Genomic DNA, 27,587 nt, shown 5'->3' with positions numbered 1-27,587 from the left:
CAGAAGTCCATTTGCATATCAAACAAAAGCAATATGTCAATTTATTAGGAGAAACAAAGTTTTCTGCCAATATTTAAGTCTAAAAGAAATCAGTTATGTTAGTCTTCTGAGTAATGTAGTAGATGATATTCTTAAACATTACTGAGAAACGTAGTAGGTGACATTTGTAAACATATCCCTTCAATAAATGTGATATAAAGTTGTACATGGCTTCTCTCAGTGGAAGGTTATGTCGTACCCAAACCTGGGAAGAGCTCTGGGAGAACTAACTAGTATCTCAGACAGCTCTCTCTATCTGGCTCCATACCACTAGATGTCTAGAATACATCCCAGAGGAATGCTCCAAATTATCCTCTGTCTGTATCATTCTTTTCAGCTATGATACTGATAAAAGCTGAGGGGCTGGCCCTTCAAGACCATATATGATGGCAAGATATAGCCCCTAGCTTTATTTTATCTAGCTAAATATAACACACAACAGAATGGTCCTACTTTGGAGGTTCAGAGATGTGTTCATGAAGGCATTGTGGGTAGACCTAGAATCTACATCAAGCCATTTGCTGTCATCATTCTTCATTTTAGAGTTACCTGTTTTTGAAGAGATTTTTATAGCTTATCTGGATAATGAAAACTTGAGTTTTTGTAATTATGGTTTCCTATGAGCAGCTTTTTATCTCTTTTCCCCTGAAATCTCTTAACACTGAGGGAAAAGGCAGGATCACTGGCAGATGCCAAAAACAATCACAAAAAACCCCCCACAACTTTCAAAGGACATTCTACAGGTGTCCCTTTTCCCCAAGAATAACACCATTCTCTCTTAAGCTGCCCAAGTACATACAATTTTTAATGTCAGCTAGCTGCCACACAACAGGACAAAATGATAGTAGTTAAGCCCAAGTAATAATCCGTAAGCACTTACTGGTAAGTAAAACAAAAATTCCTCAGGAGGAGGGTTACCATTTCCCAAGCACTTGAGAGTGATGTTATCCCCTTCTTTGATGGCATTTTTTGATGGCAGCACTTGTATTGTCACTTGTTCAGTAGGATCTACAAGAGTCACAGACACAAGTTAACCATTTTCATCAAGTACCAAATTACTCTGTACATACAATATAAATGACTAAATTATACACAATTTTCTCAAGAAGCTAGTAATGGTAATTACTTAAATGTATCTTTTTATAGAGGGATTGAAGTTAATAGCTACTTGCTAAAACAAGTACTAATCTTGGTTAGAGCAAACTACAAAGAGACCTTGTTACATAAAAACCAATTTCTTCTTAGCAAAATGTCTTTAACTGAGGTAGAAATGACCATAATTATTTTATGTGTAAAAGACCAGTAGGAACAATCTCACTGCATGATTTCATTATAAGGACATTTAACTCTATTATATGAACCTCACGGTTTGGAAAGACTGGATCAGCTAGCGTAGTAGCTAAAACTGTTGGGTCACCCCTATGCTCATCTTATATAATAATACCTTATATTGAATAAAAAGAGACATGAGCTAAACAACCAGCAAGACTTTGGGCACGCAGGAGAGTAGATCAGTTTTCAAAAAGATGAATCCTGTGAACTGAAGGAGATCCTTAACCCAGTCAACAGGACTGTAAATGTATTGTAATTCTGTTCTGTTCATTGGGGCAAAGGTGCACTTTCCATTCCATTTTAGTCACTTTTTATGGAGAAAATAGGGCTAAAGGGTATTCTTTAGTAGAGGCTACTGCTAATAGTAGAACACTAAAGAAATTAAAGGCTTGGATACAATGGACCATATGTAGCAAACAGGAAATAAGAGGAGGGGGTGTTGGCAGTTATAAATGACCCACTTTCTAATATACATACTTGTTATATAGCTGGATAATAAGAATAATAGAATAAGAGTAGGAGTAGAATAATAATCTATGAAGACTTATTTTTTTTATTAGCTAATAAAACAAATAAGTGATAGATTCTGAGGTGTTTTTTTTTTCTATCTCTTGCTATCATTTCTTTCTCTTCCCAAAATCAAAATGCATACAAAACTTAAAAGGGTTGATATAGATTACTTTGTTGCCTTTTCTTCATGCATGGGGTCTCTCTGAATATTTGCCCAGGATGTTCTGAAGGTAAACAGTGATTGGTTTAATATACTTTTTGTTAGTTTTCCTGAATTTCCGTGAGGAAGTTCCTTGATCAGCAGTTCCCAGTAGAGTTGGAAAGTAAATAAAGTTTGTTTTTTGCCATCCCCCTCTTTGACCTTCCATTTCTAGGTCTTCTTCACTCTTTTATGTGGCCCTTCACTGACAGTTTTGTCCTGTCGCTTGTCACTGTGAGACTACTCAATCAAAACTGACATCAGAACAGATAGGGATCATAATCTATTTGACTTTCTGCTTTATTTCAAAACTTCCTTCTCTGTGTCCTCTTTCAATAGGCTCTGCTCTGCATTAGAGAACTGAAGAACTACAATGAGATCAGAGAGATGTGAGTTTTAACAGTAACTTTCTAGATGTTCAATGAACATGCCTCAAACAAAATCAACCATCATTTGCTCTCCCATTGTCCCTATTTTGCTCTGTCCATTAGTAAATCATTCTGCCAGGTATTCTGCCTTTCTCTTATCTACTCTGTCACCAAGTTTTAGTGATCGATACTATTTTTTGCATCTGATTCTCTCCTTTTATTCCTACTAACACTTCTATAATCCAAGTTCTCCCACAGGTTACCTGAAATACTACCCTCAAACTTTAGTCAGTCCCACATTCTAATCCTTCACATACATATTTCCTTTAAATCAGTTTTGAAGTAGTGTTTTGAATATTACAATGATATGCAAGATCCTTCATGTGATACCAATATGTGAAGATTGAAATAAAAATCTCTTAACCTTGTACCCATAATTGCCTTCAACTAGTTCAAGTATATATCTATATATACCACTACATAATAAGCAAGAGTCTATTTTAAATTTTCCTTGTCCCATCTTTCCATTTATGCTCTGCCCAATCATGAATTCATTTGTTTAGCTAATATTTATTTTGTGCAGGCACTAAGTGCTAAAGTTATAAAGTTGAAAACAGCATGATTTTCAATCTATTTATAAGGTCTGTAACAACATAAAAATTGCATATAATGTGATCGTTGGTAGCTTATAGATGCATAAGACTGGGAAGGATATTGTAGGAGTTGATGCTATAGCTGGGTTTTAAAGAATAAGTAGGTGTTTGCTAGAAAATAAAAGTAAGGTAGTGACAGCAAATGGATAGGCAAGTAAGCAGTATTCTATGGGAGGCATCTGGAAAACAGAACAAGATGGAAGAAGATACAGTGAAGTGGTAAAGATTGAGACCATGGCTGCAAGAGATTCAAGACATATCAAAATTGGGAGTGTTAAGAGAAGAGGGAAAGAAAAATCTTGGTTCACAAAAGTAGACTTAGGGAATCTCAAGACTCCATCAAACATGATAACATTCAGATCACAGGAGTTCCAGAAGAAGAGAGAGAAATAGGGGCAGAAGTTTTATTTGAGGAAATTATAGGTGAAAACTTCCCTAATCTGGGGAAGGAAACCAACATCCAAAGCCAAGAGGCACAGAGAGCTCCCTCAAAATCAACAAAACCAGGTCAACACGAAGACATATTGAGTTAAATTTACAAAATATAAAGATTAAAAAAATCCTAAAAACACCAAGACAAAAGAAGTCCATAATTTATAAGGGAAGACCAATAAGGTTAGTAGCAGATCTCTCCACAGAAACTTGGCAGGTCCTAAGGGAGTGGCATAATATATTCAACATGCTGAATGGGAAAAATCTGCAGGCAAGAATACTCTATCCAGCAAGGCTATCATTCAGAGTAGAAGGAGAGATAAAGAGTTTTCCAGACAAACAAAAATTAAAGGAGTTTGTGATCACTAAACCAGTCCTGTAAGAACTATTTAAGGGAACTCTTTGAATAGGAAAGAAAGAATGACAATGACAAAGACTAGAAAGGGACAGAGAAAATCTCCAGAACAATGACAAAACAAGTCATAAAATGGCACTTAATTCATATATATCAATAATTACTCTGAGTGTAAATGAACTAAAAGCTCTAATCAAAATACACAGGGTATCAGAATTGATTAAAAAATAAAAACAAGACCCATCTATATGCGGCCAACAAGAGACTCATTTTAGGCCTAAGGACCCCTGCAGATTGAAAGTGAGGGGATAGAAAAACATTTAGCGCACAAATTGATGCCAAAAGAAAGTTAGGGTAGCAATTCTTACATCAGAAAACTAGATTTTAAGCCAAGGACTATAACAAGAGGTAAATAGGGGCACTATATCATAATAAATGGGTCTATCCAACAAGAAGCCCTAAAAATTGTAAATATTTATTCCCCCAACTTGGAAGAACCCAAATATGTAAAACAATAACAAACACACAGGAATACATCAATAATAATACAATAATAGAAGAGGACTTTAACACTCCACTTATATCACTGGACAGATCATCAAAGCAAAAATCAACAAGGAAACAAGGGCTTTGAATGATACACTAGACCAGATGGACTAAACAGATATATCAAGAACATTTCATTCTAAAGTAGAAGAATACACATTCTTTTAAGTGCACATGGGACATTCTCCAGAATAGATCACATAGTAGGTCATAAATCAGGCCTTGACAAGTAACAAAAATTGAGATCATACCATGTATATTTTCTGACCACACTGCTATGAAACTTGAAGTCAACCATAAGAAAAAATTTGGAAAGACCACAAATACATGGAGGTTAAAGAACATCCTACTCAAGAATGAATAGGTCAAACAGGACATTAAAGAAAAAAAACAAGGAAATATAGGGAAACAAATGAAAATGAAAACATGGAGGTCCAAAACCTTTGAGATGCAGCAAAAGCAGTCATAAAAGAGAAGTATAGAGCAATACAGTCTTACCTCAAGAAGCAAGAAAAATCTCAAATACATAATTAAACCTTACACCAAAAGGAGCTAGAATAACAACAACAAATGAAGCCTAAAGCCAGTAGAAGGAGGGAAATAATAAATTCAGAAGAGAAGTAAAGGATACAGAAACAAACAAACAGCTAGAACAGATCAATGAAACCAGGAGCTGGTTCTTTGAAAAAATTAATAAAATTGATAAACCCCTAGCCAGACTTACCAAAAAGAAAAAAAAGAAAGGACCCAAATAAATAAAATCACAAATGAGACAGGAGAAATAACAACCAACATAACAAGAATACAAACACTTATAAGAGAATATTATGAAAAATTATATGGTGACAAATTGGACAATCTGGAAAAAATGGATAAATTCCTAGAAACATATAAACTACCAAAACTGAAATAGGAAGAAAGAAAAAATGTGAACAGACAAAAAACCAGCAAAGAAATTGAATCAATAATCACAAATCTCCCAACAAACATAAGTCCAGGGCCAGAAGGCTTCACAGGGGAATTCTACCAAACATTTAGAGAAGAGATAATACCTATTCTTCTCAAACTACTCCAAAAACTAGAAAAGGAGGGAAAACGTCCAAACTCATTCTATGAGGTCAGCATTAACCTAATTCCAAAACCAAACAAAGACTCCACTAAAAAAGTGAATTATAGGCCAATATCCCTGATGAACATGGACACAAAAATTCTCAACAAAATACTAGCAAATTGAATCCAACAGTACATTAAAAGAATCATTCACCATGATCAAGTGGGATTTATTCCTTGGTTGCAAGGGTGGTTCAATATTTGCAAATCAATCAACGTTAATACACCAATTAAGAAAAGAAAGGATAAGAACCATGATACTATCAATAGATGCAGAAAGGACATTTTACAAAGTACAACATCCATTCTTGATAAAAACCCTAAAAAAATTAGGGATAGAGGGAATATACCTCAACATAATAAAGGCCACATAAACAACAACAACAACAAAAACAGCTAATATCATCCACAATGGGGAAAAACTAAGACCTTTTCTTCTACCATGAGGAACAAGATAAAGATGTTCACTCTCACCACTATTATTTAACATAGTACTGGAAGTTCCAGTCTCAGTAATCAAACAACAAAAAGAAATAAAATCCACCCAATCAGCCAGGAAGAAGTCAAACTTCCACTATTTGCAGATGACATGATACTCTGTGTAGAAACCTGAAAGACGCCACCAAAAATTGCTAGAACTCATACATGAATTCAGTAGAGTCACAGGACACAAAATGAATGTCCAGAAACCAATAATGGAGCAGCAGAACAAAAAAAAAATCAAGGAATCAATCCCATTTACAATTGCACCAAAAACCATAAAATACCTAGGAATAAATGTAACCAAAGAGGTAAAAATTTTCAGAGTACAGATCTGAAAACTATGAAGCACTCATTAAAGAAATGGAAGATGACACAAAGAAATGCAAAAACTTTCTCTGCTCTTGGAATGGAAGAATAAATATTGTTAAAATGTTGATACTACCCAAAGCAATCTACACATTTAATGCAATCTCTACCAAAATACCACCAGCATTTTTCACAGAGCTAGAACAAACAATCCTACAATTTGTATGGAACCACAAAAGACCCCAAATAGCCAAAGCAACCTTGGAAAAGCAAAGCAAAGCTGGAGGCATCACAATTTTGAACCTTAAGCTATATTATAAAGCTATAGTCATCAAGACAGTATGGTACTGGAACAAAAACAGACACAGATCAATGGAACAGAATAGAAAACTCAGAAATGGACCCACAACTATATGATCAACTAAACTTTATTAAAGCAGGAAAGAATATCCAATGGAAAAAAGATAGCCTCTTTACAAATGGTGCTGATAAAACTGGACAGCAACATGCAAAAGAATGAAACTAGATCACCTCCTTACACCATACACAAAAATAAATTCAAAATGGATGAATGACTTAACTGTGATTCAGCAAACCATCAAAATCTTAGAGGACAAGGGCAGTAACCTCTTTCACATCAGCCGTAGCAATTTCTTCATAGATATGTCTAGATATGTCTTCTGAGGCAAGAGAAACAAAAGAAACCTGAACTATAAAGGGACCTCACCAAGATAAAGAGCTTCTGCACAGTGAACAAAACAATCAACAAAACTAAAAGCCAATCTTCAGAATGGGAGAATGTATTTGCAAATGACATATCTGATAAGGGATTAGTATTCAAATATACAAAAATGTATAGAACTCAACATCCAAAAAACAAATAATCCAGTTAAAAAACGGGCAGAAGACCATGCCCATGGATGGACATTTTTCGAAAGAAGACATACAAATGGCTAACAGACATATGAAAAGATGCTCAGTATTACCCATCATCAGGGAAACTGAAATTGAAACTACAGTGAGATATCACCTCAAACCTGTCAGAATGGCTAAAATTCACAATACAGGAAACAACAGGCATTGGCGAAGATGCAGAGCAAGGGGAACCTTCTTGCACCATTGGTGGGAATGCAAACTGGTACAGTCACTCTGGAAAACAGTATGGAGGTTCTTCAAAAAGTTAAAAATAGAACTACCCTATGACCCAGCAATTGCACTATTCTTTACCCAAAGGATACAAAAATACTAATTTGAAAGTTACTTGCACCCTGATGTTTATAGCAGCATTATCAACAATAGTCAAATTGTGGAAAGAGACAAAATGTCTATCAATGGATGAATGGATAAAGAAGAGTGGGATGTGTGTTTGTATGTGTACACACACACACACACACACACACACAATGGAATATACACACATACACATACACACATAATGGAATATTACTCAGCCATAAAAAGAATGAAACCTTGCCATTTGCAATGATGTGGATGGAGCTAGAGAGTATCTTGCTAAGCAACATAAATCAAAGACAATTTTATGAAAGAAACATATGATTTCACTCATATACAGAATTTAAGAAACATAACAGAAGAACATAGGGGAAAAGAAAGAGAGAGAGGCAAACCATAAAACAGACTCTTAACTATAGAGAACACACTGAGGGTTGCTGGAGAGGAGACGTGCAGGAGTTGGGTTAAACGGGTGGTGGGGATTGACGAGGGCACTGCACTTGTGATGAGTACCTGGTGTCGTATGTAAGTGATGAATCACCAAATCCTACCCCTGAAACTAATATTACACTGTATGTTAACTAACTGGAATTTAAATTAAAACATGGAAGAAAAAATATTTGGGGTGTGAAGGTTAATCTGAGAGATCTGAGGAGTCATTAAAAAACTGTCATCACACAGCACTAACATGGTCACATTTGTTTTTAGAAAGATATTTCTGGCAGCAGCTTGGAGGGCAGTTTGGAGTGAACAAAAGGAATATTATTTTGGAAATCACAGAAATACTGGCGATGACAAATGGTGGCATATTCTTAGGCAGTGTCAGAGGCAGAATCAGACAAACATAAAGATTAAAGAACTAGATTCTATAAAACTTTATTACTGACTGGACAGGGTAAGGGAGACGAGGGTAGGAGTAGACTAGTGCATCTTTCTCAAGATAAATTGATCAAATTTCTATATTATGAATGTATTCTTTGTTCTTTCTGTTTAGCTCCCTCCTTCTCCTCTCTGAAATCATCTAGAGCAGTGGGTCTCCAAGTGTGGTCCTCTGATGAACAGCATGAGTATCACCAGGGAATTTGTTACACATGCAAAGTGCTGGACCCTTCCCCACGACTACTGGATGAGAAACTTCAGAGCAGGATCCAGTGATCTGTTCTAAGTCCTTCTGGTAATTCTGATGCACACAAAAGCCTGAGAATCACTGTCCTTGGGCATCTGAGCTTTGGGGGCTATTTTACGGAGTTCTGAGTGTCACTTACCACTTGCAACTTTGCACTGACAATTTCCTCCTGATGTAGTTATCTTATTTCTCTATTGGAGTAGTAAACTCCTTGAATGCCAGGACTATATCTTAAGCACTTTTATATCTTTGCTGTGAAGCCCAGCACTGCATACATTTTGCCTTCTTAAAAGCTGTGCCAAATGCACCCCCCCCCCCACATCCAGCCACAGTAAAATCATTTCCTTCTTATTCTTCCAAGGACTTTTCTGCCTACCCAACTCCTCATGACTGATACATACATTCCTGTTTTTTCTTAAGCCAATTTCCCCATCCTTATTACTCATCTTGATGCTCTTTCCTATCTTGTACTCTTGCACTTACACCAAGATAGTTTATTTCCAATTGGATATTTTCAAACAGACAGAATTCTGCCTTTACTTACAGAAATAATAGTTTGATGTTAGATAAGCTGTACATAGTGAAATCTTTTAAATCCTCGCTTTTAAGTCAAGTTGAAACTTACATACAACGTTTAAGGCAAAACAATCTCTTCTTGTTAGGGCGAGTGGAATTTCAGTTTTGTTCCTATATAATATTCTGCATTTTATGGAACCAAAATAGAAATGTAGATGAGACAAAACTCTCCAAAGGCTCAACTGGCATTTCTATTCTTTCTCCAGAATAGATGCAGAAGTACTAGGTTATTCTACCCATATGGTAGTATTATAAGAAGTTTTGATTCATTTTTTTAAAATAATGACATGCTTTCTTACATTTCTCCAAAAGTGATATCTCTAGTTCTATGCTTACATAGTAATAATGATCGTATAGCAATAATAACACTAACTTAATAACAAGAGTTTAATGAGCGATATAGGATGCTATTTTAGATCTGTGATTTCACTTAATCTCCATAACAACACTATGAGTTATTTTTTTTTTTTCCAAACTGAGACCAAAAGTAGTTAAGCTCCTCTTCTAGAAACACACTGAGCTGGGCCTGCACTATGAGTATGTTTGCTCTGAATCTTGGCACCTGCCTTACAGTATAGAGAACAACCTTGCAGAAAAGGATTCTAACCCAGTCTCCACGGCACTTTAGGGCAAGTCTCTGACCCTCACTTTACTGCTAAGTAAAATAATGTTGTTAGATCAGATGATCAAGAAGGTCCCTTTTTAGTATAATATTCTATGTTTCCAATCTATTAAATAAAGTTAACCAAATGTCTTGGAATACAACATCCTATTTAAACTTATGCAATTGATCTCATTATTAAAATAAATTTTTTCATTAAAATGGAAATCCCATATCTAGAAGACCAATCAGTCATAAGCCTCTATTCATCTGTCATTCATTCAGAAAGTAATCAGATGGCATTCTGAACTCTTACAAAATTCATAGCTGTGTGCCAGGCTAAGGACTACCCAAAGGGGTCAGACTAAGTCAGAGATCATGTCTTTAAGGAATTTGGCATCTAGCAGAATACAGAAGAGATGTTCAGAAATGACAAATGGAAAGTGAAAGGTTTCATAGGATAGTTAAGCATTCATTTTATAGGTCTTCCAAGGAGAAAGATATTATTTGAGTGAAGAACAGAAATGGGGGGTTGAAAGCAGAATTCAAAGAGCATGTGGATTGGGACTTAGAAGATTAATACCATTTGAATACTCTCAGAAATTAAATTGCATAATTATATAGTTACTTACAATAAATATCAAAGATTGCTTGTTCAGAATGAACTGTTTTCTGGCCAGATGGTCCAAAATATGTCACAGAGCAGGTGAATGGCATTTGTATGTCAGCCTTGGTTGCCTTGTATTCCAGGGATGAAGTCATGGTATAGAGCTGAGTTACCGGGTCCATTTGTTTTTTAAAAATTATCACCACCACTGAAGAAAATAAGAATACTAATGATAGCATCTTTCATTGGAAAATCACAACACTTAATAGAATGTCGCAACATCTTTGAGAAGTGGTTTTGTCCTTCTTACTATATTTAACAGGAGGGAAAATTGACATGTACTGAGGTAGAATGTCTTTTCAGAACGATGAAATCAGAGAAATAGACAGAAATAGAATCCTGGAATCCTATCTCCCACTCACTTTAATTAACGTCTAGAACATGCCATATACAGAAATAATTTTTCTCTGCTCTTGATTCTTCCACACAAGGGCTAAAATGATGTTTTAAAGAATCACTTAATGACTTAATGGTTACTTAAAGTAACAAAGCATAGAGTCATAGATCAAAGAGGGCAATACGTCTAGATGCAGGACAGTCTAAGGAATGCCAAGAGAAGAGAAAGTCAAAATAGGTCATCTGAATTTATTGCCCACTGCATACCCACCTCCTTCAAGGGGTTGTAGCACTTTTCCATTCCTGTACCACGTGATGTTGCCATCTGGATAACTGTCTTTTGAAATGCAGTCTCCCAACTGCAAAAAGAAGAGGGAATGTTGCTACCTCGTTTCCATCAGTGGTTGTCAATTTGAAAGTTTTAGACTCCTCAGAGGATGCAGTTATTCCAAAGGTTCCCTGACCCATTCATTATCTGAGCATGGACGAGGGACTGAATAAATGCTCTCTTGCATTAAAAACAAGGTCTCATACTTAAAATTATGGTCTTGCCCATTTAAAAATATGCAATAGATGCTGCCACTTTTAATAAAATCACATTCATTTAAAAGCATTACCAAATTCATTTCGACATTATTCATTTTTAACATTAACTAAATAACATAACTACATTAACATTGGCTTTTCCCATGGTTCACAGATCTTAGTATGCAAGAGTCATTAAGTGGGGCTGCCTCTCCAGTCTCGTACTATATCAAGTTCAGATACATACACTTATATACTTACCAAATCTATAATTCCCACCACTTTTTTCAAACGTGTTATAACTTTAATAGCTAGCATTGTTAAAAAATGTGATGCAGTAAAAATTTTTTAAAGATTAAAAAAAAAATTTAAGTTTATTTATTTATTTTGAGAGACAGAAAGGGAGAGAGAGAATCCCAAGCAGGCTCCACACTGTCAGCACAGAGCCTGAGGCAGGGCTTGAATTCACAAGCCACCAGATCATGACCTGAGCTGAAACCAAGAGTTGGAGGCTCTACCAACCTGAGCCACCCAGGCACCCCTGTTATGCAGAAAAAATTTAATCTGATTCAAAGAACTGTTTGGTTTTTTTCTTCACAAAGGAAAATTTAGGTATTTCAGTTAGTGAAAATAATATCATTAGTCCATTAGCCCAAATGTAAACTCCAGTTTGTCCCTTCTCAATACAGCCTCTCTTCACACTTCTGCTAATGCGATTGTTCAAATCTGATCTTATCACATCTTTACCTCAGCTTTTCAACAGTTTGATCTGTCAATAGGATAAAGTCCAAACTCCCACCATTACATAAGGCTTGTCATAACCCAGCTTCTCTTTACTTCTCCAGATGTATCTTTTATTGTACTCTCTTGCCCACTGTTCTGCTACACAAAGTTCCAGCGAAGTGAGTAACTTGATGCTTCCTAAAAATGCCATTCTCCTTCATGTCATAGTGTATCATGTTGTTGGAAAGCCTTTCTACCCTTGGCTTGGAGAATATCTACTCATCTCAACATTAAGACTCCACTTAACATTCAGTTCATTCAAACAAGAAAGGCTGATGTCTGATTCTTCCCCACTCTTCTCCCTTCAGAAATGATTACATCATCCTCCGTGTTCCCACTCTAACTCGGGCAGACTTTCTGATTGGCACTGGCAACCTTGCCACCTCCATAAGAGCAAAGTCTATCCTTATTTGTCCTGGCATCTGAAGCCAGAAGACATTTAACATTAAGCTAAGTGAAGGCAATTAATCCAAGTTCTTACCTGTTTTAGCTGCTCTGTTTCGAGAAAAGGTGCTTTGCTTACAATTTCAGGTTTAGATGGTTGCTCTAAAGTTAAGTAGAGAAAGGTATTAAGTACACATGAAGGAACAAAAAGACATTTATGATTTGGATTATAGAAAAAGAATTCACTTATTCAAAGAAAAACAAGCACAAGCAATGAAGACCACATTCCCATATAATCTGTAATTAAGAAATCTGGTTAGCCCACTACCTCCCAATATTTGCTTTCTTATATTAAATACTATTTTAAATGCCTATTACACCTTTAAATAAAATACTGGTAATGTTTTCTGAATGCTTTATAAACAGTGAATACGGATTTGATAGTGAAACAGAGGTTTATATACTAAATATGAATGTTGTTTCCAATTGATTATCATGTGTACTTTCTATTTACTAATAACTTCCAGCTACTTAGGTGAAGACCTGAATCCACAGTGGGTACTTGTTAAAAATGCAGAATCAGAGTATCTAGGGAAGTCCTATATAAATCTACTTTTTAAAACAAGTTTCCTATAAGATTCTCAAGCACACAGAATCATGGCTCTAAAATCATGGTAACTAACAGGCGTTAAAGGATATAGAAGCTCAAGTTTTCTGTGTATCTAAAACCTCATCTTTAAAGTGAAGTCACATTATGAAACTTTAAATGGGATATCCTTCAAATTTGGAACTGAGATAATGGACAGAGCATTTTAAATATAGGAAGTTCTGTAAGCATCCATTCTAAGAGAGCCCTCAGAAAGAACTGATTAAAAATCTCAGCAGGGCACCTGGGTGGCTCAATTGGGTAAGTAGTTAAGCATCTGACTCTTGGTTTTGGCTCAGGTCATGATCTCACTGTTCCTGGGTTCAAGCCTCATATCAGTTCTGGGCTCACAGCACGGAGCCTGCTTGGGATTCTCTCTGCCCCTCCCCTGCTTGCTCTCTCTCTCTCTCTCTCTCTCAAAATAAATAAATAAACGTTTAAAAATCTTAGCAATAAGACATTATTCAAACTTTATTTATTCCTTGATGTTACATATCTATCACTGATGGACTTTTTAATTTGCTCTAACAATTAGTCTATATAAAATGGAATTTGCCTCTTTGTATTGATTTTTGTGAATCTCAAGGAGCAAAACTATTCTATTTTCATATAAACACACAAATAAAAACAACCAGTTATTCTTTTGTTCATGGTCTAATGGATTACTGTCTCTAGTACCTTTAATTTTTACTACCAAACTAGATTAAATTGGCTTTTATATAATTATTACTCAATTTGCAATTCAGTTATCAGATATGCTGCCAACCCAGACAATTACAGAAAATAAAGATGAAGACAAAAAGTCTTTGGAACGGCAAAATGGATATCACCAAGACTATGTAAAAAAAAAAAAAAAAAAAAAAGTAAACTTCTTCATGTTAATATTAAGAGTTAACTTCCCTTTTGCAATTATTTTATATTAGAAATTGGAACAATGAATAATAATAGTATATCTTCCTATGTGTTCAGCTTGTGCAGTTTAATTATAGGAGCACCTACTTACTATTGACTCTATTGACTCTAGAAATATAATTCTAATTCAATTTTCATAAGATGATTGTTTTCTAAATATACAGATTGGAAACAAACCACAAGAAAGAGAAAATAGACAAAATACAGAAGAATGGAAAGGTATAACAGAGACAATTACATTAACACAAACAAGAAGTGAAACCTGATATTCTGGCTGTTAGAAATGTGACCAAAAAATTATTAAAAGCGGACCAAAAAAAAGTCAAAATAAACAGCAATTTCTGGGAAACACAGAGTAGGGGACTAAAGCCTTCCATATATCAGTTAAGCACTGGTGTTATCACTATTTTAATGTAAAGTCATTAATGTCCACAATTACAACCCTGAGTTACTGATAAAACATTACATCCGTTCTGAATTTATGTTTTAAGCCAAAGTCTAAAACATTTGAGAGAAGGCTACATTCAAAATATTTAAACAAGATGAAAATTCTTGGTGCTTAAGTAAGTAAGCCAAAGTTCTCTGGGAACCAAAATCAATTATTTAGTGATACCTCTCTGAGAGCATAAGAGAGGTAAGATATTAAATTAATTTATGTAGTCAATCAAGAATCAAAATTAAGAAGAAAAAAAGAACAATTTTTGTGTTTGTTTCCCCTTCAGTAGTATCTATGCCTGGAATATATAAAGAGATATGAAAAATCAACTGAAAAAAAATCTGAGGTTCCTTTTTTTTTTAATTGAGGCTCTTAATACAAAATGTAGGTGGGTGGTGTTGCTAAGCTTCATTACTTTCTAAGTTTGCCAAAAAAAACTATATACCAAAACGGCTGGGCGCATATGTCCTCTTATGCAGAATATATATATATTCTTCTGTTTCATAACCTTGTGATGTCCAGTGCACATAAGATCATAAATACTTGTTGTGTTACAAATGTTGGTCCTTTACACATGGCCATGTTTACATTTCTTCCATAAACATTTTCTAAAATGTATAGTTTTTTCAATAAATGAAACTAGAAAAAACAGGAAACCTGGTGAAGAGTGCTTAAAGTTTAGACCACTCCACTTTGTAACTCATTTTTTTTTTTTTTTGGAAGAGTCACAATGGGTATTGTGGAATAATGGTAATGGCTACTGGAATTCTTTGAGTTCTTTTCTCCCAAACTTTGGTTTCAAACCCACTAGATATTTTATATGTAATTTTCTTACATTAGTTTGTAACAATCAATGGGTATTAGTTGGAGAGCCATAAAAGAGGACACGTACTATTTTAGCAAAATTGCATATTGATTCCGAAGTGTTTCAAAAAACACTTTACATGAATTATGTCTTACTATAATTTAGGGATTCATAAATGAGTGTAGAATTGAAAGGAAAAGTCATACAAGAAATTTATTTGCATTAGTAAAATAATTTTGCAAGAGCATCACAGCCAGCTGAGGATGAAGTGATGAAGACAAAACTTCCTATATCACCCACAATATACAGTGCTATTACCAAACACCACACATAGGACAGCTCAATTTGATATGGGAGGAAAGAAAGAAAAAAAAGGTGCACTGGTTACATTGATTCACGAGAGCTTCTCAGTACTTTGTCATAAAGTACTTTGTTATAAAGTACTTTGTACTTTATAAGAGTACTTTACCTCTTATAGCTTATTTTCCTCAAGAGATGGGGAAAGTACTTTTTATATTTAGAGAATCAAAATAAAATATACTGTGTAGGTCTCATTTGTTAAATAGGTCATTTTCTGCTTCCTTCAGTTAAAAAAAAAAAAAATTCCTTGCAGGTTGATTAACTTTTACAGGGCAGGGGGAGAGGAAGGGTGCTCAGTTCTAATAAAACATGGAGAACAGTGTTCAAATGAAAGCTCTAAAGTAACTGTTTGAAGGTCAACCAGCACTGCCCATCTCTAAGGGAAGAGCTGGTCCAAGTGTCCACCGACTCTATGTCATGGAAACAGTCTTCCTTTTAACACCAGACAGTAGAGTACAGGAGGGCTTACCAATTAGCCTAGACTGTGGTTTTCAAATGCCTTTTTAGAGCTAGAGCCATTCTCCCTTTTATGTTGTTGTTCCTAAATGAATTATCACGAAAAAACTTTGAAATATCGAGTGGGTGGAAGGCTAACTAATCGAAGCAGTGCCTCACCTGACCTACCAGCCCTCTTCATTAGCTACTCAAGAAAATCCTAGGAACACAGTGGGAAAACCACCCGCAAATTCAAAGCAGTCATTTTACTGTTGATGAGAGAATCGTAGTGCCAGACTAGTAAACCTCCCCAAAGTCAGAAATTAGCAGCAGACCTAACAAAGCCAGGTCTTCTGATAACCAGTCAGTGATGTTTCTGTTAAACTACTGACAGCCAGTTGGCAATCTGGGTACTCTTTTGAGCTCCAAGATGTTTGTACAATGACTGCAATGAATCTTTCAGACCTTTAAAGTCTCTACTGTTGATTCTGAAATTTTTTTATGAACTTCAAATGTGCATTAAATGCAAACACAGTTTAATTCTGATGCCATCCAATTATTTTTTAAAAAGCTGTGCAAGAGGCACCTGGGTGGCTCAGTCGGTTAAGTGTTGTACTCCTGGTTTGGGATCAGGTCATGATCTCATGGTTTATGAGTTTGAGCCTTGCACTAGGCTCTGTGCTAACAGCATAGAGCCTGCTTGGGATTCTCTCTCTCCTTCTCTCTGTATCTCCCCTGCTTGCTGTCTTTCTCTCAAAATAAATAAACTTTAAAAAAAGGAAAAAAGAAAATAAAAAGCTGTACTAGTGGCAATAAAAAATGGGACTTATTTGAATCTGGCTTGCTTTATGGGCATGACTATTGTATCTGAGATACAGTTTAAAACTAAACAAACAAACCTACACCAGAGGTAACAGAGTCATCAGTCATGGCCTCACTTTGAATAAAAACAGTTTGAGTTTGCCCATGAGGATGGCACTCTGCAGCAAGCTGATCTGGGATTAGCTCACGTTAACCATACTTGATTCTATAGTACACAGTGCATGTTGCTAGGTGATTTGACAGAAGGAAACAGAGGACTGATTGATGAGTCTAGTAACTCTTAAGTGCCTGCAATATATACATGCACAGAATAAAAGCCTCCCTGTCACAGCTGTTGTTTGCTTCACAAAATGTGACCCAAAGTAAATTCATTATTTTTTTAAAAAAGCAAAGCCTCTATATGCTTTTGCAAACACTTTCCTTATCATGAGCTGCGCTGTTCATTTAATTGGACTTGGAGGTCCCACGGCTTCTAATATAAAATGCCATTTTCAAGAGTGTGTAACTTGTCTGTTTAAATTCTCCCTGGCCCAGAGCCTAGAATGCAAATTCTGTTTCTGAGAATCACTTTGTTTTCAACAACATTCAAAAGAGAGGGGGGGGGGGTAGGGAGGTGCTGACAGTATGTGGGGTGTGAGTTTGTTTTCACAATCATGGAAATCCTCTGTATTCCAAAATAGCATACAAATTTTATCAAAGTAGACCAACTGGATTTTTTTTTTCAGATTGCTGTATGATATTTTCAAAGTGTATTCTGAAAATTGTCACAAATGATTCTTCTAAAGGAAACAACCTGGATTTTCTCAACTTTCCTGTAGACCATCTTGCTATTTGATAATTTTTAACACAGTGAAAAAGAAACCCGACAATGACAAATCAATACATGTAACCTTCAGGGAGCTGTGACTTAATCTCTACCTACTGTGCGACATTCTTGTTGTGTACTTATATTTATGACATCATGGCCTAATAAAAAAAAATTATTTTGGTTTATTCTCTTTACAAAAAGTGTCCCTAGAAGTGCACCATCCATCTTCCTAATAACATCAAAGTGAAGTAAAAGAAAGAAAGAAAGAAAGAAAGAAAGAAAGAAAGAAAGAAAGAAAGAAAGAAAGAAAAAGAAAAATACACGGAACACTGGTAAATAAAGGATGCATATTATTTGGGGTATTTAATGGAAGGCATGACTGGCAAATACTTGGAATTTGGTTTGAGTCATAAAATGACTGAAAAGGGTGGATGTTTTCTGGAAAGTGCCTTCTAAGCTGAAAGGTAATCAATTGAAACATATAATTGCTTTTACAAGGTTCTGGAGAACAAAGGTTTCCTTTGATAGTACAAACATTCTTTGAATCCATGTCATGAGCCCATAGGAGCTTTGAAATCTATGTAAATACTTAGGGACAGTTCTCCTTAGTCGCATAGGCTGTTACAAGAAAAATGGGGAAAATCCATGATTGTTTTCTGTAGTAGCAAGCCCCTCTAGGTTTCTGTCTTCCCTATTTATTTTAATAATTTCTAGGTGCTGTCAAGTTATCAGAAAACAGGAAAAAAATTGAAAAGTGAGACCTTCTACCCTAATTTAAAAAGACTGGCATTCTGAAATGTTTGTGACCAATTTTTCTCCCTGTAATTTCTAAAATATTATGATGTAATAGGAGGTGGGATTTTTATTTGAATATTAAAAGATAAAATGTTTTAATTAGAACTTCTCAAGTCACTCATTTACATAGCTATTTGCACAGTAACATTAACTATATATTATCATTAGGCAAAGTAACTTTGCCATAATGACTACAGTAATTACTCCAAGTTTCTTCTGCCGACTTCTCTTCTTCCAACCCTACTCTACTTTTTCTCCTTGGTGTATTCCACATACACATTCAGGGTGTGGTAAGCTTTTTTTTTTTTTTTTTTTTAATTTTGGAGCAATTTGCTAATACAACTGAACACTTTGAAGAAATATAGCAATGGCATTAAAGGCCAGGATATATATGTGTGTGTGTGCACGTGTGTGCGTATATAGTACTATACATACATGCACACACACGCATGCAGAAAGCTTAGATTTCTCATTTATAACATGGCTTGGATTTGCCTGTATTTTGTTGTTTTTATATATCAAAATCTTAATTTTATATTATTCAGCCTAATACATATATATGTATGTATATGTATGTGTGTGTGTGTGTGTGTATGCCTGATATGCACAAATATGTGTATCATATAGCTATGTATATTTCACAGAACATTTATTTGTATGCGTCAGTGAAAGTTAAAGATCACATGCAAGTTTTCACTTGTAGTACTTCATATCACAGGAAATTTTAGCCAACAAAACAACAGAGAATATTCTTCTAGTTCCTCACTGCAAAACTCCTATTTGAAATTCAGGTTTTTGGTTTTCCTCACTGACAGCATGCATGAGCAGAATGAAGATCGTTAGAAGTCCTCTTTACAGATACCTGCTGTGGAGACACCACAGAGAGTTCACTCTTCTTTCTAAAGAACATTTTCTAGTACAAGCCATCAATCCCACTTAGCAGTTACACCACAGACTACTTACTGAACACCTTGACTGTTGTAGGTGCCTCAAACACGTTGTCCTCAGTTACTAGCATGCACACAAATCTCTTCTCATCACTGATCCTTGCGTTACTGATAGACAAAGTGTAGTTTTCTGAGAGGCTCAATCTGTCTTTGTATTCTGGCACATCATCATATTGCACACTTTTCTTTGTAGAGGACCTGAAGGCGATAAATACTGGGGAGCCATCGGGCTTTTCCTAAAAATTAAAATAACACATTTTAAAAACAAGCATATTCAGATGTTTCAGGATTACATCCAAAGTAACACAATTTCCTTGGCCATATTCTTCTACCAATATTTATAGTTCTGTCTACGAAGAGTCATTGTGGATATGAGCTTCACATAAATTCTTTGGTTACAGAAAATTACTCTTCATAAGAGGAGAGGCTGTAAGTTCTTTTACAGGTTATCAGTTTAAATATGTGAAATTTGAAAGACAAAGCTATTGGAGTCTTAACTTTCCTTGCATCCAAACAACAGAATTAGTGACTGCTCTGAAACCAACAAGGGCTGGCATTAGGTCTAATATAAAAGAAAAAAATAGATGAAAACAAACATGCACATGTACAAAATGATATTCAGCTAACCTTCCCAGCAAGCATACACATGGGCTGCAAACACTAATTTAGAAATCCTGGACGGTTATCTTTTGCATATTCATTACTTTAATCCACATACTTCAAATGTCCACACCTTTTAGTTTCAGCCAAAACTGACACAGCTGACCTTTACTCATAACATAATTTAATGAGTCTTCATGGAGGAACAGTATTTGCCCTTGTGAAACAATCATGTCCATTAAGCAACAGGATCAGATTAATCACTAAAATCCATAGTTTTGCTATCTGAGTCATAAAACTTAGCTCAAAGAGCTTTCGTGTAAAAACTTATTATCAAAATAAAATATAATCTGGCATGAGCAATTATGCCAAGAGCCCGAGACATATAATTCATCTCTTCCTTTGCTCCCACAAAAATCTTTTTACCAAATAAGCAATTTACTCTAACATAGTAGCCAATCCCTTTAACTTACCTCACAAGGCCTTTGAGAAAATAAAACAATGATAAAATATTTTAAAGTGCATGGCAAAGTTCAAGGTGCTGTGGGAAGTTACATTTTTAAAATTATTAATATTTATTACTGTTAGGGACTAAATGTTTGTGTCACCACCAAATTCATATGCTGAAGCCCTAACCCCTCAGTGTGTTGATATTTGGAGGGGAAACCTTTGAGAGGTAATTAGGTTTATATGAGGTCCTGGGATGGTGCCCTTATGATGGGATTAGTAGCCTCATAAGAAGAGGAAGAGAGGTCTCTCTCTCCATGAAAACACAGGTCATATGAGCACATAGCAAAATGGCAGCTGTCTGCAAATAAGAAGGACCTTCACAAAGAGCCAAACCTGTGAGCACCTTGATCTTAGATTCCTAAGCCTCCAGAACTATGAGAAATAAATATATTTTGTTTAAGCTCCCTACTCTATGGTATTTTGTTATAGCGCCCCAAGCCAAGATAATTACTAAGCTAATTTTAGAGTCCAAAAGTTTTATTTGGTTGAACATCTGAATACATCAATAATATTCTCCTTAAATTTTTTAATTTTCCCATGGTTTACAAAGCAAATCCTTGCTCTAAATCATTCCTTCACTGAGAGAAAGATGTTAAACCAGTCCCTTATATTTCTATATTCAAACATTTACATAATGAATAATAGTTATTAAATTTTGAGCATTTAATTATATGCCAGGTATCTTCTTTGGGCTCTCCATGCATTAACTGATTTAATACTCATAACAACCCTGAAGGTTAGAGTTGCAATATTAGATCCATTTACAGATTACACAGTACAGACAGAGGTTGCTTAAATAAATCATCCAGGAGCCCAGCTAGTGTATCCCAGGAGAGCCAAGGTTGAAGTTCCGCAGCCTAGCTCCATCATGACTGCACCGTACTGCTCTTGATAGCTGTCAGATACCCCTTCTGTCCCAGGCACTGAGGCAGATGCTGGAGAAGAGGTGGGGGTGAGGTGCGGACAGGCACTCAGGGAACTATGATCTCTATTCACAGGGGGATTACTGTGCAGGTGGGGAGAAGCTAATCCATCCTTCCCCTGTTTGCTCCCTTTCACTCTTTCCAAACCTACCATTTATCTTTCATTAAATTAGAGCCTTTGTACTATGTCTACAAATCAACACTGTTTTTAGAGCACATGGTACTTCATATATATCTCATCAGTTTATTGCTGAAGCTTTTGGCTTAATTAACAATTTGAAAATTGTCATTATTGTTTCCACTACCACTGTACCAGTTCAGTTTAGGTGAAAATTATTCCCTGAATTATCATCAGGAATGTTTATGATCACAGTGTTTCACCATCTGTGTTCCATTTATTTTGGCAGGAAGTTTGGCGCAACAGGTCAAGTATGTGGTAGTCTCGCTTGGAGTTTTAGGGGAGTGAATAGACTCATAGGCCATAGCTTCCTATTTCTAGTTTTATAAGAAACCAGAAATAGTTCAAAATTGCCCACTGTGATCTAGGTATCAGAAGGAGAGCACAGAGGAAGTCCCCCTCCTCTGCTTCCATATGACCCTCGTACAAGCACGTACGCTTAGAGCTCCACAGCCCAACAGTCGTAACAGGTACCTTGTGCCAAGGGCTCAGTCAATATTCTGATAAGAAGTACTTCATGGAACCCTCACAACACTGAAAGGAAGATTACTCTTATCACCTCATTTTCTAGATGAGACAATGGAGGTTCATTCACGTGTCCAGAATCCCACAAGTATACGGCAGAATATGTCAGTCTGACTTAAGAACGTACATTTTGAAAGACTGTGTTCTATCCTTCCTTGAGTGCAACCTTAAGTACATTTCCCAAAGTGTATTCTGCAAAATGTTTGTTCTAGCAGATACTTGAAAGAAAAAGTTGGTGTTTAAAAAAATCTAAGAAATGAATCAATCTTAGACAATTCATAATGCATTTTAGTGTGTGAAAAGCTCTGAGAAGTATTGTGATAAAGTTTTCAAAAATTATTTGACCACCGGATTTTTTTTTCCTATTTAAATACGTTTTAACATTTCAGGGAACTTGGGAAAAACTGTCTACTGTGTTCAAGGAAATATATGGCTACTTTAAGCTTGCAAACTACCATGAGTCTCATGTGATTCAGCCTTAGGAAATCATGCCACACAGCTACCTTTTGTTGGTTTCGGTAATTAGGTTGAAACATTTTATCATTAGATGTTACCTAGCCACCCTATATCCATCTACCAGGATATCTACCCTCCATTTCCAGACCCATCTGTACCTTGACACCTGAGAAGATATGATGCACTATCTGTAAGAAATGACTAAAGGAACAAATGTTAAATGTAAAAAGGACCTGCCACATCAATATTTTCCTAAGACAAGACTAAAAACAAGCTTCTAACGCTGATGACTAATTCCCAATGAATATTTGGGTACTCTAGCAACTAGTGTATTTTGCCTTTGCAATAGCCACACCAAACAGAACATGAGTATATGGAGAAAGGCTGCCGTCTTTCACTGAGCTCTGTCCTATATTCCACTGATTTTACTCTGGAACTCTGCCTTTTCCTCTGCCTCTAACATTTAAGGTTAAATCTTTCAGACTAATATGATCTAAGAATTACGTGTTTATTGGCTTTATTTTAAAATAGCACTTCTTATGTAAGACTTAGGAATTACTCTTTTGAGATATTCAACACATTAATTCTACCTTCCTACACTTGTACTCACAGTTGAATATTGCCATTATGTTCATTTGAAATTCACATTTACTCACAGAAGGAATAGTATCTCAAAAACAAACAAACAAACAAACAAACAAAAATCAAAAACTAGAAGCAGTTAACCAAGTCCAAGGTAGGTCACACTTACATATTTCCATTTTCCAAACATGAGATTGTGAGGTACATCAAGTCGGCAAGGCATAATAATGGTATCTCCATATGCTGAATTTACAGTATACCATCCAAGGCCTTTAGATGAAAGGAAGAAAAAAGAGAGATTTTAAATGTTTTCTTGAAGTAACCAAGCAAATAACTTCAGTTCAAGATATATGTCTTAATGAAGATTATCTATTATAATTTTATCTTATATGACTATAGAAAAGCATGAAGCTAGAACATACTTCCTACTTAAATAGCAACAATTCTTCTTTAGCTACTAAGCTTTGGAATGTCACACATTCAAATTTATAGACCCCTCAATTTTACCAGGGAATAGATAAGTGTGTATCCCAAAGGAACATAGTGGAATCTGAAAGGATATTCTCTTCTTAACTGGATGTCATAAGAAAAAAATTATACTCTATTTCATAGTCACATGGAACTACACAAAGATCATCATTTTTAAAATTCTCAAAATTAGCTTTATATGTATTTGTGTTTTTCATTGAAAATACTGTCAAATTTAACCTCTGGAAAATTTTAAAAAACTATTAAAAACTGAGAACTAATACATATAAGACCACAACTAAATTTTAAAAGTAGAAAAATGAAACTGAAAATGGCTTATTTTATAGTAGCAATTGTTAATATACTGGTTTTAATTTTAATTACACATAAAATATTAACAAGACAGGAATCTGTAGCATAAAAATTCTTCGTAAAGTGTTTACCAAGTGGTTACTCTGAATTTTGGATAGACAATCTAACTCAAACCATAATCTGCTACTAAAGTACAGAAAACTTCCTGATCTTATTTAATTTTTTATCGAGGAAAAATTTAGATGATAAAAATTAAATTGTCAAAACCCCCACAACTTTAGCATATGTATGCAACATACTATACAAATCTGTATATATTCATGAAGTTTAAAAGCCTCAGGGATTTAACTTGGCAATAGTACTTAGGAAACATCTCAGATTTTTTATCTTAGTTTGTTCACAACTGTTTTTAATATTAAATATGTTTTCAATTAAATATCTATTAAGATGTGTCATAATTGGATATAGAGTATGAAGGGGCTATTTTAAACTGTAGAGGGGGGAAAAAAGATATTTTGTCCACCAGGTGGTGCTGAAGTGCAAAGCTAAGGCAATTTGCAACACAAATAAATACCATTTTATGATTTACTGAGGAAACAAGACAGAATGAACACTATCTTTCACTGTTACCCATCCGTCACAATGTGTAGGAAAATTTCATATGGGGATAAAAATCATTAATCTTAGTAGAGAAAAAAAAGGTAATAAAATTCCTATTTTAAAATTCTATCAACCAAGGAAGATACTTCCCTTTAAAGCAATTTTGCTCAGTGAACAAAATCATTATTACAAACACAAACTTCATGTAAACATGCCACAGAACAACTAGTTTCCAGAATTTTTAACATGATTAAAATAAAGAATACAAATTATAAGTCATAATAATGTGTTTTTCACTTGCTATTAAAGTAATTTACCAAAACTGTTTATTGTATGTATGGTATTATAATAAAAAATACCTCACTAATTTATAAATTGTTTAGTGTTTCCCATACTGCAATGCTAATTCCTTTTAACCTAGAACCATCGCAGAGCATAAGACTGTAAATGAAGAAATGGTCTCTTCAGTTGCAAGGGTTTAGATATGTGGTTGCAGATATGCAAACTAATGAGAATTAAGAAATTACTTTATTTTTCAATATAGTGCTTGTTTTCTATACTACTTTGTATCCTAGATGTGGAACTTTTATTATGTATTTTAAAATCTGTTCATGTACTACACCGATGCAGGGACGTCAGCCCAAGAAAACTATTTTCTGATTTGACATTTTGTTTTTTCATCAGTATATAGCAAGTTGCTTAAATATGTAATGACTCTAAGATGATCTCCATCTGTACCTTAAATTATGACAGGATACACACCTCTATTTCCCATCATTATAAAAGCACACCTTTTTTTGACAACTGGTGGTACTCCCATGGTTGGTCAAGAAGTGAAAACAGTTTATAAAGCTTAGGTACCAATGAGGTGAATCCTTTACCAGGTATACAGGGAAAATAAGAAAATTATTTTTGCAGAAAGTGTAATTCTTTCCTATTTCTTACAGACCACTTTTCTCTTCCCTAGAGAATTTTAATGTGATAGATACCAATATAGATATATATATATATATAGATACCAAATTTTGCAATAGATTTTCTTTTCTTTTTTTTTCTTTTTTTTTTTTAACGTTTATTTATTTTTGAGACAGAGAGAGACAGAGCATGAACGGGGGAGGGTCAGAGAGAGGGAGACACAGAATCTGAAACAGGCTCCAGGCTCTGAGCTGGCAGCACAAAGCCGGACGCGGGGCTCGAACTCACGGACCACAAGATCATGACCTGAGCTGAAGTCGGCTGCTTAACCGACTGAGCCACCCAGGCGCCCCAGATTTTATTTTCTTTAAATGTATTTACTTTGAGAGACAGAGCGTGCACATGAGTGGGGGAGGGGCAGAAAGAGAGAGAGAGAGAGAAAGAATCCCAAGTAGGCTCTGTGCTGTCAGTGCAGAGCTCAAAACAGGGTTCAAGTCCACGATGCTGGGATCATGACCCGATGGGATCAAGAGTTGGACGGGCACTTAACCAACAGAACCACCCAGGTGCCCCGTAATAAAATTTAAAGTTACATGAATTTCAAGTACATAGCGTTTTATTAGCATGATGGAAGTGCAACAATAAAGGAATAGGACAAAATATTCTTATCTTTGTATCCCCAAGAGCAATGCCTGGCATTGAACAGACATCGTATTAGATTTCTCACTTGAATATTCTGAAGTCCTTTCCATTTTGGTTATTACATTAACATCTTTGAAAATCAGGGAGAAGTTGGCAACAGTGTAACTTTGGGGATTCTGAAGGCTGTCTTAGATTGTCTCTGATGTGCAGAGAACGTGGATTTGCTTGCATGGCACTCATTCTTGAAGAGAAACAAACACAAAGCAAACAATCTTATGATAATTCATGGATGACACTATAGAAGAGAATATTTCTCTCTATGGAACTTACTTATTAATTTCAAGAGAAAGTAAGGATTATTTGTGCTCTGTGTTTTGCAAACGATGATGTGAAATGTCTTTTTTTCTTACTGTGATGACTACAAAGCAAAGGGTTGTTTTTAAAAGTATTTAAGAATTCATGAGTTGGGTCTTTTAATGACAGCTTGATATCCCAAATTAGCCAGGACGGGACTCTAAAGAGAATAATAAACCTAAGGGAAATAAGACATGTGACAAGAATGAGGGCAGTAGGTAAAAGGCCAACGGTTATAGACGGAAGCACTGGTCTACAGACCTAGGACACAATGAATAATAATCAGTTGGATTGTATTAGGAGTCACAGATGTGATGATTTCAGAAATCATTTTCAAGTTGGCTATAAACATCAACTTTCCTCTTTCCTAAGAGTATACCAACTCCCAGGTTCATCTGATGCAGAGACTAAGACTACTTGAATGTGCAGTAGAGCTAACATCCCTAACCCTGTAGAGATAGAGTGGCTACAAAACCACTGTGATTTGGTGATGAATTAGCATCCTGATTTCTACAGATGTCTCAGTCTTTGAGATGAAGTGTCAGTGACACACACACCCAAAGAACCTGTCAACATAAATGGTTCTGTTTGTACTTTTCATAGAAGCAAAAGATTTTATCTTTGATTTGCCAAGTCTGAATTGAATTTAGCTCACTAAAATTCCTCTGCAGTTTTCTCCCTGTAATATTAGTTGGTTAAATTATTCATGGTTTTATAACCTAGAGATTATTGGACTATTGCAAATATAGAATGGCTATGATGTCATTCCTCAAAGAAGCTAAATAGAAAATATGGAAAGAATGTGTGTGCGCACAAATGTGTGCATTTCTAGGTGGTACGCGTTGTATCTGTGCATATATGTATATGCCATAAGATATTTTAAACTGGGTTAAAAACCTTCTGTAGTAAATATGTTTTATAAATATAAGGTATTGTTATGAATTATTAATATTACTATTGCTATCAAAATGTCTGACATAAAATAAAATGCA

The 27,587-nt window shown here is 35.3% G+C and overlaps 1 protein-coding gene across 2 annotated transcripts in view; it reads right to left on the bottom strand.

The window, feature by feature from the left end:
- The window catches only part of ALCAM (activated leukocyte cell adhesion molecule), a 216,051-nt gene that overhangs the window by 35,841 nt on the left and 152,623 nt on the right, over window positions 1-27,587 (bottom strand). For both annotated transcript variants that reach the window (XM_011285972.4, XM_011285971.4), the window contains exons 2-7: window positions 23,474-23,574; window positions 19,547-19,766; window positions 12,662-12,726; window positions 11,144-11,231; window positions 10,502-10,684; window positions 920-1,047 (exon numbers count right to left, since the gene is read on the bottom strand). In XM_011285972.4, coding sequence (XP_011284274.1) covers window positions 920-1,047; window positions 10,502-10,684; window positions 11,144-11,231; window positions 12,662-12,726; window positions 19,547-19,766; window positions 23,474-23,574 — 785 coding nt within the window. The remainder of the gene's footprint in view (window positions 1-919; window positions 1,048-10,501; window positions 10,685-11,143; window positions 11,232-12,661; window positions 12,727-19,546; window positions 19,767-23,473; window positions 23,575-27,587) is intronic.

The sequence above is a fragment of the Felis catus genome, chromosome C2 (genome assembly GCF_018350175.1).
Source record: "Felis catus isolate Fca126 chromosome C2, F.catus_Fca126_mat1.0, whole genome shotgun sequence".
NCBI classification, from domain to species: domain Eukaryota; kingdom Metazoa; phylum Chordata; class Mammalia; order Carnivora; family Felidae; genus Felis; species Felis catus.
The sequence above is the reverse complement of the archived record's forward strand: the minus strand, read 5'-3'. Positions and strand labels throughout refer to the sequence as shown.